Here is a 10,837-nt window from a genome sequence, read left to right as displayed (position 1 = left end):
GGAAAAAACAGCTCGTTTTGAATCACCCTTTACATTGTAATGTAGTAATAACTTTTGAGACCACTTCCTCGAGATCCCTATCTCTCCCAAAACCATCTTAATTCATCAATAATGAAGGAATGCTCAACTTCATCCAACACTTCAAAATACAGAAGAATCAAGGCAACGTCTTCTCCTCTTACCTAGGAATATACCACGGGTATTGATGTGTCATCCTGATTTATTCGGTCCAGTTCAGTCTTACAAGCGTTCTTTAAGACCTACAGACTATCAATAAAGTTGAGTGACGTGTATTATGACCAAACTTTATAAGTTTTAGAACTGGTATGAAGGACGGACCTTCATTCTTTTCTGTTAATTATTTAATCGGTCGTAGGGGAGTTATCTTCTCCCTCTGAAGTATGCATTATTGTCTATCTTTGATGTAAGTTGTTTTAAAATGCATTATAAAATAAACATATATGAATTTCAATATAATTATAATATTTCCCCTGAATTAATGCTATTTATAAAAGAAGGTTCTCCTCTTTATAAATAAATCAATTTATCTCTCCCCCCCTCTCCAAATCTATATCAAACTGTTGACGTTAAGGTCCTCTCCTCGCGCTCGTTTTGCATCACTAACTACTCTACTCTAATGAATGATTTTTAAAGAGTTTATGAAATAACTACATTTAAAAATTAGGAAATAATAAAAGGGCGTGGCGTGTGCTCTTTATTCTTTTTGTTCATTATTGATTAGGTCGCTGGGTTGTTACCATTTCACTCTGAAAGAAGAATTCGTTTCTATCTTTGATGTAAATTGTTTTAAAAATGCATAATAAAACATATATATACATTTTTCCTACAAAAATGTATTGCAATAACATAAACGCAAGCTGGGATTTTTTGCTATAACAGAGAAAAACGCATAATAAGTTTTTTACTGAAAGAGGAATTTTTAAATGTTTATATGTTATCGCCACACAAAAGCTATTCTATAACAGAAATTCATTGTATTTTATTATAGTTATAAATCGAGGAGAAGGCCTGAAGAGGCCCTCACAGCCACTGCAAGCCAGCACTTGGACGCCATAACAGTGGACTACATTCGCTGTTGGTGATAGGCCTACCACCACCACCTAGAAGCCATCATTGCGGCTAAGGGCAATTAATAATTAAGAGAGCTCAGACAACCATCTATTTTTAATATTAATTTTGTGGAAAATTAATTTTTCATTCATAAATTATATCTTGTTGAACTTTAAAATTCAAAGTGTTCAGATTTTAATGGATCACTTGGTAATATACCTTCGACCTGAGTTCGTGGAAATGAAAAAAAAAGGAAGAAATGCACTGTCTTCCTTGAGATGTCCTTGATTAGGCAGACAAAAATAAATATTCTAATTTTGAGAAGTTTAATGCAGCTGTTGTGTTTAATTTATAAGTAGATATTACGTTGAAACCCGGAGGGGTGGGGAATAACATATTAAATTGATGGGAGTTTCGGAGGAATGCTTTCTGATCAGCATACCAAAGTTAACAGCGCAAGACAATGGAACAGTTTTTCGCGTACCTTGTCATGTCTATATTTTTCTTTCTCCATGGACAGGACGGATGATGTCATTGGGACAATAAAAACGGGAATATAACGATATAGAATAATTGAAACCCCTTAATGTTTAAGTTTTTTCCCATCATTAACGCGGGAAATTTACTTTTTATGTATAAAATTGACCCAAAACAAATCCACCCAATGACGTCACCAGAAAGAGAAAGAATTACATAATCAATCTGCAGTATTTTCCCAATGATTTTCTTGTTGCCTCACCTTGTTCTGATAACATTGGACTGGACTGGATGGGACCAGATTAGTTGGACTAACAATGATAAAAATTGGGGATTCGTATCGGAGTAATTCTTCTCTTTATCCTTACAAGATACACGTTGGGATTTGTTTATTTTCTTCATCTCACAGCAGTATGGCCCAAAGTTTAATTAAAGAATATGCTATACATAATGAACAAATTATTCAATATACTGTTCCAGTAAGTGGATTTTTGTAGATAGATAGTAAAAAAACATACTCAAAGTCGTAGTAGCTATCAGTCATTTTTACCCCATGATTAAAGAGGGGAGTCTATAAAGAAAAAACTAATTATAGCAAATAGAAAAGGAAAAACGGTTGTCGCGTGTGCTCGTTCTTCTTTTTTGTTCATAATTTAATCGGTCATCAGGGAACTTCTCCCTTTTCAATATGCATTATTTCCTATCTTTGATGTAAATTGCTTTAAAAATGTGTAATGAAATAAATATATATTAATTTAAATATAATTATAATATTTTCTCTGCACAAATACTATTTTAAATTTTAGAGGTTCTCTTCCTTACAGGAGTAATTCATTCTCTCATGTAAAAATCCTAAAAAAGAAGGCTCCACCCTTCTCCTCCTATATATATAGATTGTCTCTAAAAAAAATCAGATTGGAGAAATCAATTATGAAGCTTGGCAGGGGTACCATTATTTATATTTTGTAATAATGTTTTTATAGTATTTTTTGCACATATGCCATTTTTTTTATAAAATATGAGTTGAAACTCATACCCATGAAAGTATTTTAATGCATAAAAAATGAAAAATCAGTCTTTTCTAAATGGAGGTATGACTTACTCAAGTTCGAAGGTCTTTCAAAGGGGGCTAAACTTTGAGGGACTCCCAAACAGGCTCTAAAATTACACACGTTTTCTTTCTTTGTTGGGATAGATACCCTGGCTAAAAAATATCAAAATCAGTGATGACCAACATGTCAAAAATTTAGAAAGAGTGTATAAACTTAACATGGAATGCCCCATATCAGGGACAGAGTTGTATAAAATATGAATTTAACGGGTGTGATGGTTTTTGTTAGTTAGTCATCTGAAGAGGTTTTTTTATTCATCTTCCAAAGCAGTTATTATTATTCTAAAATTCTTGAAGAGATAACTTTGAAGTATAAAGTAATGACTATTGCATGTGCTCATGAGAGACGGAGAGGAATAAAGAAGATTTTTTGGGAATTATTAGTACAAGTCCCTATTGGACTCAGAGTAGAATTAAGGATCGACATCAAATAAATCCTTATCTACATATGTCCTTGTGTTTATTTCCTTGGTCACATACAAGAGTGGTCTGAAAAGTTTCCAATTTCAATTTGAAGATGGCAGCATTCTTAAATAAAAACTAGTCACATCTATGAAGCATCTGGGGACAATTACTCACTAAAGTGTCAGCCATTTTGGGGGCGCAGGTTTTTTGTAACAGTGGTTTGGGTGGTTTTATGTAATTGTTTTTGTGAAAATGAGCAAAACCATGGTCTATATTTTTTATATGTCACCTTTAAATATATTCAAATAATAGCCTGTAAATAAAGGATTAAAATTTGGTGCGTCTAAGTCAATGTAACTCAAAGTAATTGACCCCAAAACACAAATCACTTGAACAATTATTTTCCAACGAAATCTGCCGAGTAATATTTGGACGGGTTACGGAGATCGGAGCATCGCTGGGAGAACTGTGCAGAGTTACAAGAAGAATATGTTGAAAAATTAAATAAAAAACTTAGATAAAATGTCTTGTATCTTTGTTAAGTCGGAAACTTTTCAGACCACCCTCCTTGCTGATTGCAGCTAATATAATATAATATAAAGATAAAATACATAAATGGAGGGATGATAGTGAGCAATTTCCCGCTATAACCTCCAATTTTATAGTATTAGGATAGTCGTTGTAAAAAAATATCGTGCTTAAGAAAAATAATGAGGCTTTTCAATTTATTAATGATCACGCCCTTGATTCATCTCCGGAATCAAGTCATATTTTTACAATAAATTAAACTATTCCAAAATGTTATGCCGTATCATAAGTGAAAGTGAGAGGATTCTAGGGATGTCATTTCGCCGAAGAACGATTTTCCGAACAGACATTTCGCCGAAGGACATTTGGGCAAAAATGATATTAAATTTCTTGATATATACGATTGCATATTTTAATTTCATTTAAAATGATAGTATGATAAACAATACAACTGTAATACATGCCTATTATATTTCTAAGTATTTATATAAATTTCCTATTTAACACCAAACATCACGTAAACATTGTACAAAAATTATCTAGTACTTGCATTGAAGTAGATGGTGTACAACTCATGGGCCGGGATGTGTCATAGAAACGCGATAGCGGTAGAATTTAAACTACATTGGGGTCCAGCACTTGTTCTCTTCAATCTAAGAACTTGGTTATATTTTTGGATATTAAAAGGGCTTCTGGATGCCCAGGAAAGACGTAGCTGAAAAAATTAACCTACCTCAGGGCCCTGGAGCTTATCTACACATCCCCTTGACCTAGGTGTTCGAAGGGGTCCTTGATGTTCAGAAACGCGGTGGTAGGGAAGTTAAAATTACTTTGTGGGCCAATATTTCAACTCTACAACCGTAGGGCCGGGGTATATTCTTGCATATTGAAAGGGTTGTTCGTTGCTTAGAGAATACGCGAGGATAGAATTTGACTTTCCCCGGGGCCATCCATTTACCTGCACAACTTATGGTTCGGGGTGTGTTATCCCATATTATAAAAGGGTCATAAATGCTTAGAAACAGGGCGGATGTGGATTTTAAACTGCTTTGGGGCCTAGTGTTTTACCTAGTCTCGAAGTATAAACCTGTAGACCCCCCTGATAGCAAAATTGTATTTCTTTAACAATTGTTTAAAATATTAAAGAATTGGAATCGGCATCGATATTTTTTTTTATATCGTCCCATCACTAGTCATGACTTTGAAATTTTGAAAAAAAATATATAGTGGAGATTGAGGATATGATACAAGGCAGGAAGAGACATGGTACATAAGTAAGATTAGAAATGTTACAACAGTAGAAAACATGTAAAAACTGCCATTTGTGATATTCAAGCATTTATTTTACTTTTTATTACAGTTTGTCAGCATAAAGTAAAATTTAAGACAAACAAATGAAGCATTTACAGAAATAAAGCATAGTTAAAAATAAAATTAAAAAAATATTTTTTTACTATTTATTGTGATTGATAATTAAAGTATAACATGAAATTACACAAAAACAAAACATGATTAAATGTAATATATTTACTATATATATACATATATAATACGAGTATATATATAATTAAAATGGGGTCTAACAAGTCCCCTTTATACTGTTGGAATCAGAATAAATGATGTGAACTGAATTTTGAAACTAATAATATATTACAAGAATGTTAATTAATTCAACAACATGCTCGACTATGACATTTAATAAAATAAAATTAAAATCTCATGTTTTTTAATAGAAATATATCTCATCAAATCCTATCTATCATGTTTACTTTTCGTGCCAAAATTCTCTATAATTGTAAGCGTGAGGCAACTCACTTTTTATGTAGATTTGATAAACAAAGGAAAACATTCAATAGTATAACTTTACATTTTAAAGTCATTGGGAGTGTAACATGTATGCTCCGTAGCAAGTATCCTGCAAACGCCCCTAATTCTTATCCCAAAACATAGATGTAGGGGGTGAGTCGGATTATGCTTCCATTTTTAAGGAAACGGAACCAAAATTATATTACAACTTTTAAAAAAATGGCCTTAAAAAACCTTTGATTTTAGTACATTTTTTCAATATGGTGTTTTTAACTTTCTACTTGAATATTTAAATAAGCAATCCAAGGTTGCGTTGAATAAAGTTCCGAAATTTAATATAATTAAGTTATATTCGAATAAATAACTAACGCATACTAATCAATTACATTGAATATAAAACATATTTAAACGGGTGTGAATCCTTCTGCTTCTATACTATTAATTATTTATGTATATTTAGTCGTATAATCGACGTAATTATATTTAATTTTGGTAGATTTTGAGCAAAAAATATTTCACAGAATAAAAGATCATTTTAGAATGGTTGTCATTATATGTAAATATTACGAAATCAAAAAATAAAAATTTACATAAACTATATATTAATATGTTTTATCCTTGATTGTGGATTAAAATGAATGATTGAGTCACGAAGTTTTATGAGAATAATTTGGATATTAGATATATAGATTTAATGATATTAAATCTATTTTATAATATGTTCAGATCGTATAAGTATCCCATTTTCCCTTAATGTATATTATTTCACATTATTATATTTATAACGTATGTGACAACCTTCCCAAGTCATTTCTAGTCCTGGAACCTTTATGGTAAAAGAGAATCCTACAATGTACGCTTTACCATAGTAATATTAATACCAGTTGTCTATCCTGCGTTCATAATATTGTATTCCATGTATACCTTACTGAACGGTTTTATCCATTCACACAGACTGTCACAAGTAGAAATGAATGTTTATTTCTTATTACATAATATAAGCTGCGTATATAAAAATATGATAACAGATTACATAGCTCTAGCATTGCGTACTATATACGTCAACGTCAAATAACAGTCAAAAGCTAACTTGGAATAATTATGGAGTATTTACGGAAAATCAATTTGAAAATGATTGGAGCCTCTCTTCTTCCCATGGTTGGAAGCTTCGTGGCAATCCTCATAACTGGCAGCAAAATGGATAAAGAATGGTATGACGTAAGTATCTGTAAAAATACCAAAAGTCCGGGGCATAATCCCTCGTTGTTTCCCTACACAATACTTCTTGCTTTAGATCAGGGATCGGCAACCTAAGGCAAGCGGAGGCATATTCACTGACAGGCGCAAATTAGAACATATTCCGTAGTTTGTGTGTGTTTTTTACCATTATTGTTGATAGTAGCACACTCATTGATTTAAAATGTTGAAGTTGGTACTCCATGTCTCGATGGTTGCCTAGGCCTGCTTTAGATCATTAAATCTATTAATAATTTGTAACTTCAAAGGAAGTGCTGATTCATATTCTATACTCTTATTTCTTTTTCAGAGTCTGAAGCATCCATATCTGGAGCCTCCGAGTTGGGTTTTTGGTCCAGTATGGACATTTATTTACTTTTCTATGGGATATGCTAGTTATTTAGTATATAAATCCGGAGGAAATAAACTTGATATACCTGTAAAGGTAGCACTTCTTGCCTATTTTGTGCAATTATTAGTCAATTGGTCTTGGTCCCCCATTTTCTTCGGTTACAAACAGATTAGCCTGGTATTTACTTCTTATACTTCATTTAGTCTTTAATTTCAAAAAATAAATGTCTCTTGTTTTCTTATAGGCTTTTTATACGATTGTGATCCTTTGGAGTGGAATTTTGACCACAATGATTGCATTTTTTCGCATATGCCATCCTGCTGGCGTGCTCTTTGTACCGTATTTAATCTGGACGTCATTTGCTGCTTATCTTAACTATTCTTTTATGGTTTTAAATGATAGTAAATTTGTGGAGATAACTATTTGATAGATTGTATCATGTCACTTTGATGAATATCCGTTATTTTCTATCTTATATTTTAATGAGATTATTCTATGCTTTTATACCTTTCAAATATAGTATATTTTTCTCACAATCGAGAATCATTTTTATGAACTTATAATTGATAAACTAATAAGTTTAGATCATTTGTGTCAACAACGTTAAGATATTGCTAAAAATGTAATTAATTAATTAAGTCTATCTAAAATTGCATTTCAACGTCATAATATGAATCCTATCTTAGACAATAGAATCCTCCTTGTAGTCATTAGTCACCGTTTATTGTTATCTTGTTATAGAGGTAATATATAGACGCTTATTCAATATCACTTATATTTTTTAATCTATTATAGTCATGTAGCTAGAAATTTTATAGTAGATGTACCTTTATATTTTGTGTTAATTTTTTTAGCACTTATTTCTAGCACACAAAGAAATATTTGCAGTTATAGACATTTTTTAAACATGAAATTGGCCCATATAACCCCCATGCATAAAGGTCGCAAAGTTGTATTTATAGGTTTATTGCTTTTATTTATGTTTTAATTAGGTAAGAATGCATATTATATTATGGATAAATGACTTAGACAGCAAATATAATGTGGGCAACAAGTGTTTATTCGGGTTTATATAGGCCACAGCTCCTATTTTGGAAAGTTTTACAAATATATGTCAAAATCCAAAGATGGGTCAGCTCCATCTTTACTATTTTTCTTTGTTTGCAGAACAAATTTAATCCACTAATATAGTTAGTGAATGAATAGTAAACTGTATAAAAAGGTGTCTCATATTACCAAGGGGCCCATATTAACCAAGGGAATATAACTACTATATTATTTGATGTGAAGGAACATTCGGAATGATTAAGAAATAAATAATAATCAACTGTTGTTACGTGAGAACAGCCATCGGTCTGAATATTCGCAAAAACTTTACACAATCGAGCCAAATATCAATTTAAAATAGAGCATTTGATATTTGAAAACGGTTGAAAAAACATGTGACTCTCATCAATATAGAACAAAGCCAACATTTGATCAATTAATTTTTCTTTTTTAATAGATTTATTAGTGTTTTGGAATATACAGATAGATAACTGATATATTTTTGACGTAGTAAATGCAAATTGTATGAATAGTTCTCGGACTTGGTCACTTAGAGTTAGAAATATGTATAAATTCTTATTTTTGTATTAGAATTTTAGTCATACAAATGTATATTTGTAAATGAACCTTGCAACATATTACAAATGATTGTATCGATGATGAATTGTATTATAATTTTATCGTTCTATTCAGGAAATACTTTCGCCTAAATTAGTAGGCGTTTGGTTATAAAGCTCAAATTTGTTCCGCATAAAATTAATATCAGCCTTATAATTATGCTGGGATCCCAGAATTATACAACCTTACATATTTTGATTCATTTGTGATGAGACAAACAATTGACCTTGCAAACAAGCATACTGTCGTTCTAAAGATGTGGACAGTAGTATATCCCAGAAAAATATCATCAAAGTTTTGAATATTAGTCGCAGTTTCATCTGGAGAGCCAAAAAAAAAAAGTATTCCAGGAGGTCAGGTCAAGGCTGTATAAGAGGATTGTAAGGACGCCTAAGGTGACTGAAACAATTGCAACTAAAATCGGAGAAAATCAGGTTTGTTGCATGAATAAATGACGACGGATTACTTTTTTAATATGTTTTGTCTAAGTTGCAACTTGTATAATCAAACTGTACAAGTTACAACCAAAAAATGGAATAAATAATTTTAAATGAAGGATTGACTGTCTTTAGAAAAGGATCATAAAGTAATTGAATATTACATGGATGATTCATAAAGTAATGGTGTAATTTTTGGCTACTTTAATACAAATTATTATAATATAAGTATTATTTGTCAAAATTATAAAGTTCCAATGTTAACATTCATATTAGTAGTAAATGGATATTAACCAAGATGGAATGATTGTATCAATTAATAGTTGATTATTATTAGATTGAGCAATGTTGTAATTAAATAATGCATTATAAGACGAAGAAATTGGAACTTGTACAACTTTCTTATACCAGTTATAGCTTCACATACATTGCAACTTGTACGCAACATTTATAAGGTACATGCGTGCTTTAATACTTTCCTCATAATTAAATTTTTATTGTACTTATTCTACAAGTCATCAATTTTTTTTATACAACTGTGGGTGATAGAGCTCGTTTACTTGAATGAGCTGGATGATTATTTTGGAGAGTTCAGGGAGGAAAGGCTTGATAAGAAATTACTTCAAAAGTTATTTTTGAATTTATTGAATTTTATTAGAGTCATCCTTAAGATTATATAATACTAGAAACAAAAAAATAAAATGAAAGGTTCTTAGTCGTATGTACAATTTATTTTATTCTTAATTCAATACATCATTCATCTTCTTTTATAAATCACGTGGCATAATGTTTATCTCTACCAAATCAAACAAAATTTTATTCTGAAGAAGAAAAAAATCAAAATTACCATTAAAACTTGTTATTCTGTCAATTTTTTGTCATGGGATTATTTAGAAAATCTTTATTTTAGATTATATGTCATGAAAATGTAGAAACCATCATTTTAAATATCTATTTTAATTGAAAAATGTTCATATTTTATTATTGAAATGTTGATGATTTGGTGGAGATATACACTATGCCACGTGATTTATAAAAAAAAGAGTGAACATTATGAATTAAAGAAAATATAAATTGTACATGTTCATTAAGAGCCTGCCATTTTATTTTTTTTCTTAAAAAGTTATTAAACCCACCGATGAGGTTTGCTCAGTAAATCTGGTGCTACTCCAGATAATTATGGAATTAATTGTATCAGTTACTAAATTTCAATGAGACTAGACAATATTATTATACAATGGTTCTATAATTAAAGCTTTAACTTTGTTTCATATGATATCCCTCTCTGTCTGAAAAAAATAATTTAATATAATATTGTTTATAACTCTAAATTAAATACTAACAAAGTATGACAATAAATTGTTCACCTTACGACTACTTTTCCTCATAATTGATGTCCCTTTTATCCATTTAAAAATCGTATTAATATCATCATTTATTACAATCGTTATGAAACTTTCATACTAAAATATGGTCTCTATTTATTTAATTTTGTCAAAAAACTCAAAAAATTAAGTTTATAGAAGAGCTTGATCCATGTTTTGTACATAATTATTAGGTGCCATTTGTAGTTGCCTTTGCTGTATTATCCTATGATCTAATAAATTATTTATATCCTAGTATTATCCAACCTTTCTCTTAAACAGAAACTGAATAATAGACCCAAAATTACTTGATAGTTGACCAATTCTTCTCAACTATGGAATTATTATACATTTGCTATACACTGTTCAACGTCCGGCAAGACAA

General features: G+C 30.7%; 1 protein-coding gene across 1 annotated transcript; it reads left to right on the top strand.

The window, feature by feature from the left end:
- Positions 1–6,418: 6,418 nt before the first annotated feature.
- LOC121121907 (tryptophan-rich protein TspO) lies at positions 6,419–7,522 on the top strand. The gene is made up of 3 exons (XM_040716895.2): positions 6,419–6,616; positions 6,945–7,163; positions 7,231–7,522. The coding sequence occupies exons 1-3, from the start codon at positions 6,500–6,502 to the stop codon at positions 7,411–7,413; spliced, it is 519 nt and encodes a 172-aa protein (XP_040572829.1). The 5' UTR covers positions 6,419–6,499; the 3' UTR covers positions 7,414–7,522.
- The last annotated feature ends 3,315 nt before the right edge of the window (positions 7,523–10,837 follow it).

This window comes from Lepeophtheirus salmonis, chromosome 7, assembly GCF_016086655.4.
Source record: "Lepeophtheirus salmonis chromosome 7, UVic_Lsal_1.4, whole genome shotgun sequence".
NCBI classification, from domain to species: Eukaryota; Metazoa; Arthropoda; class Copepoda; order Siphonostomatoida; family Caligidae; genus Lepeophtheirus; species Lepeophtheirus salmonis.
The sequence above is the reverse complement of the archived record's forward strand: the minus strand, read 5'-3'. Positions and strand labels throughout refer to the sequence as shown.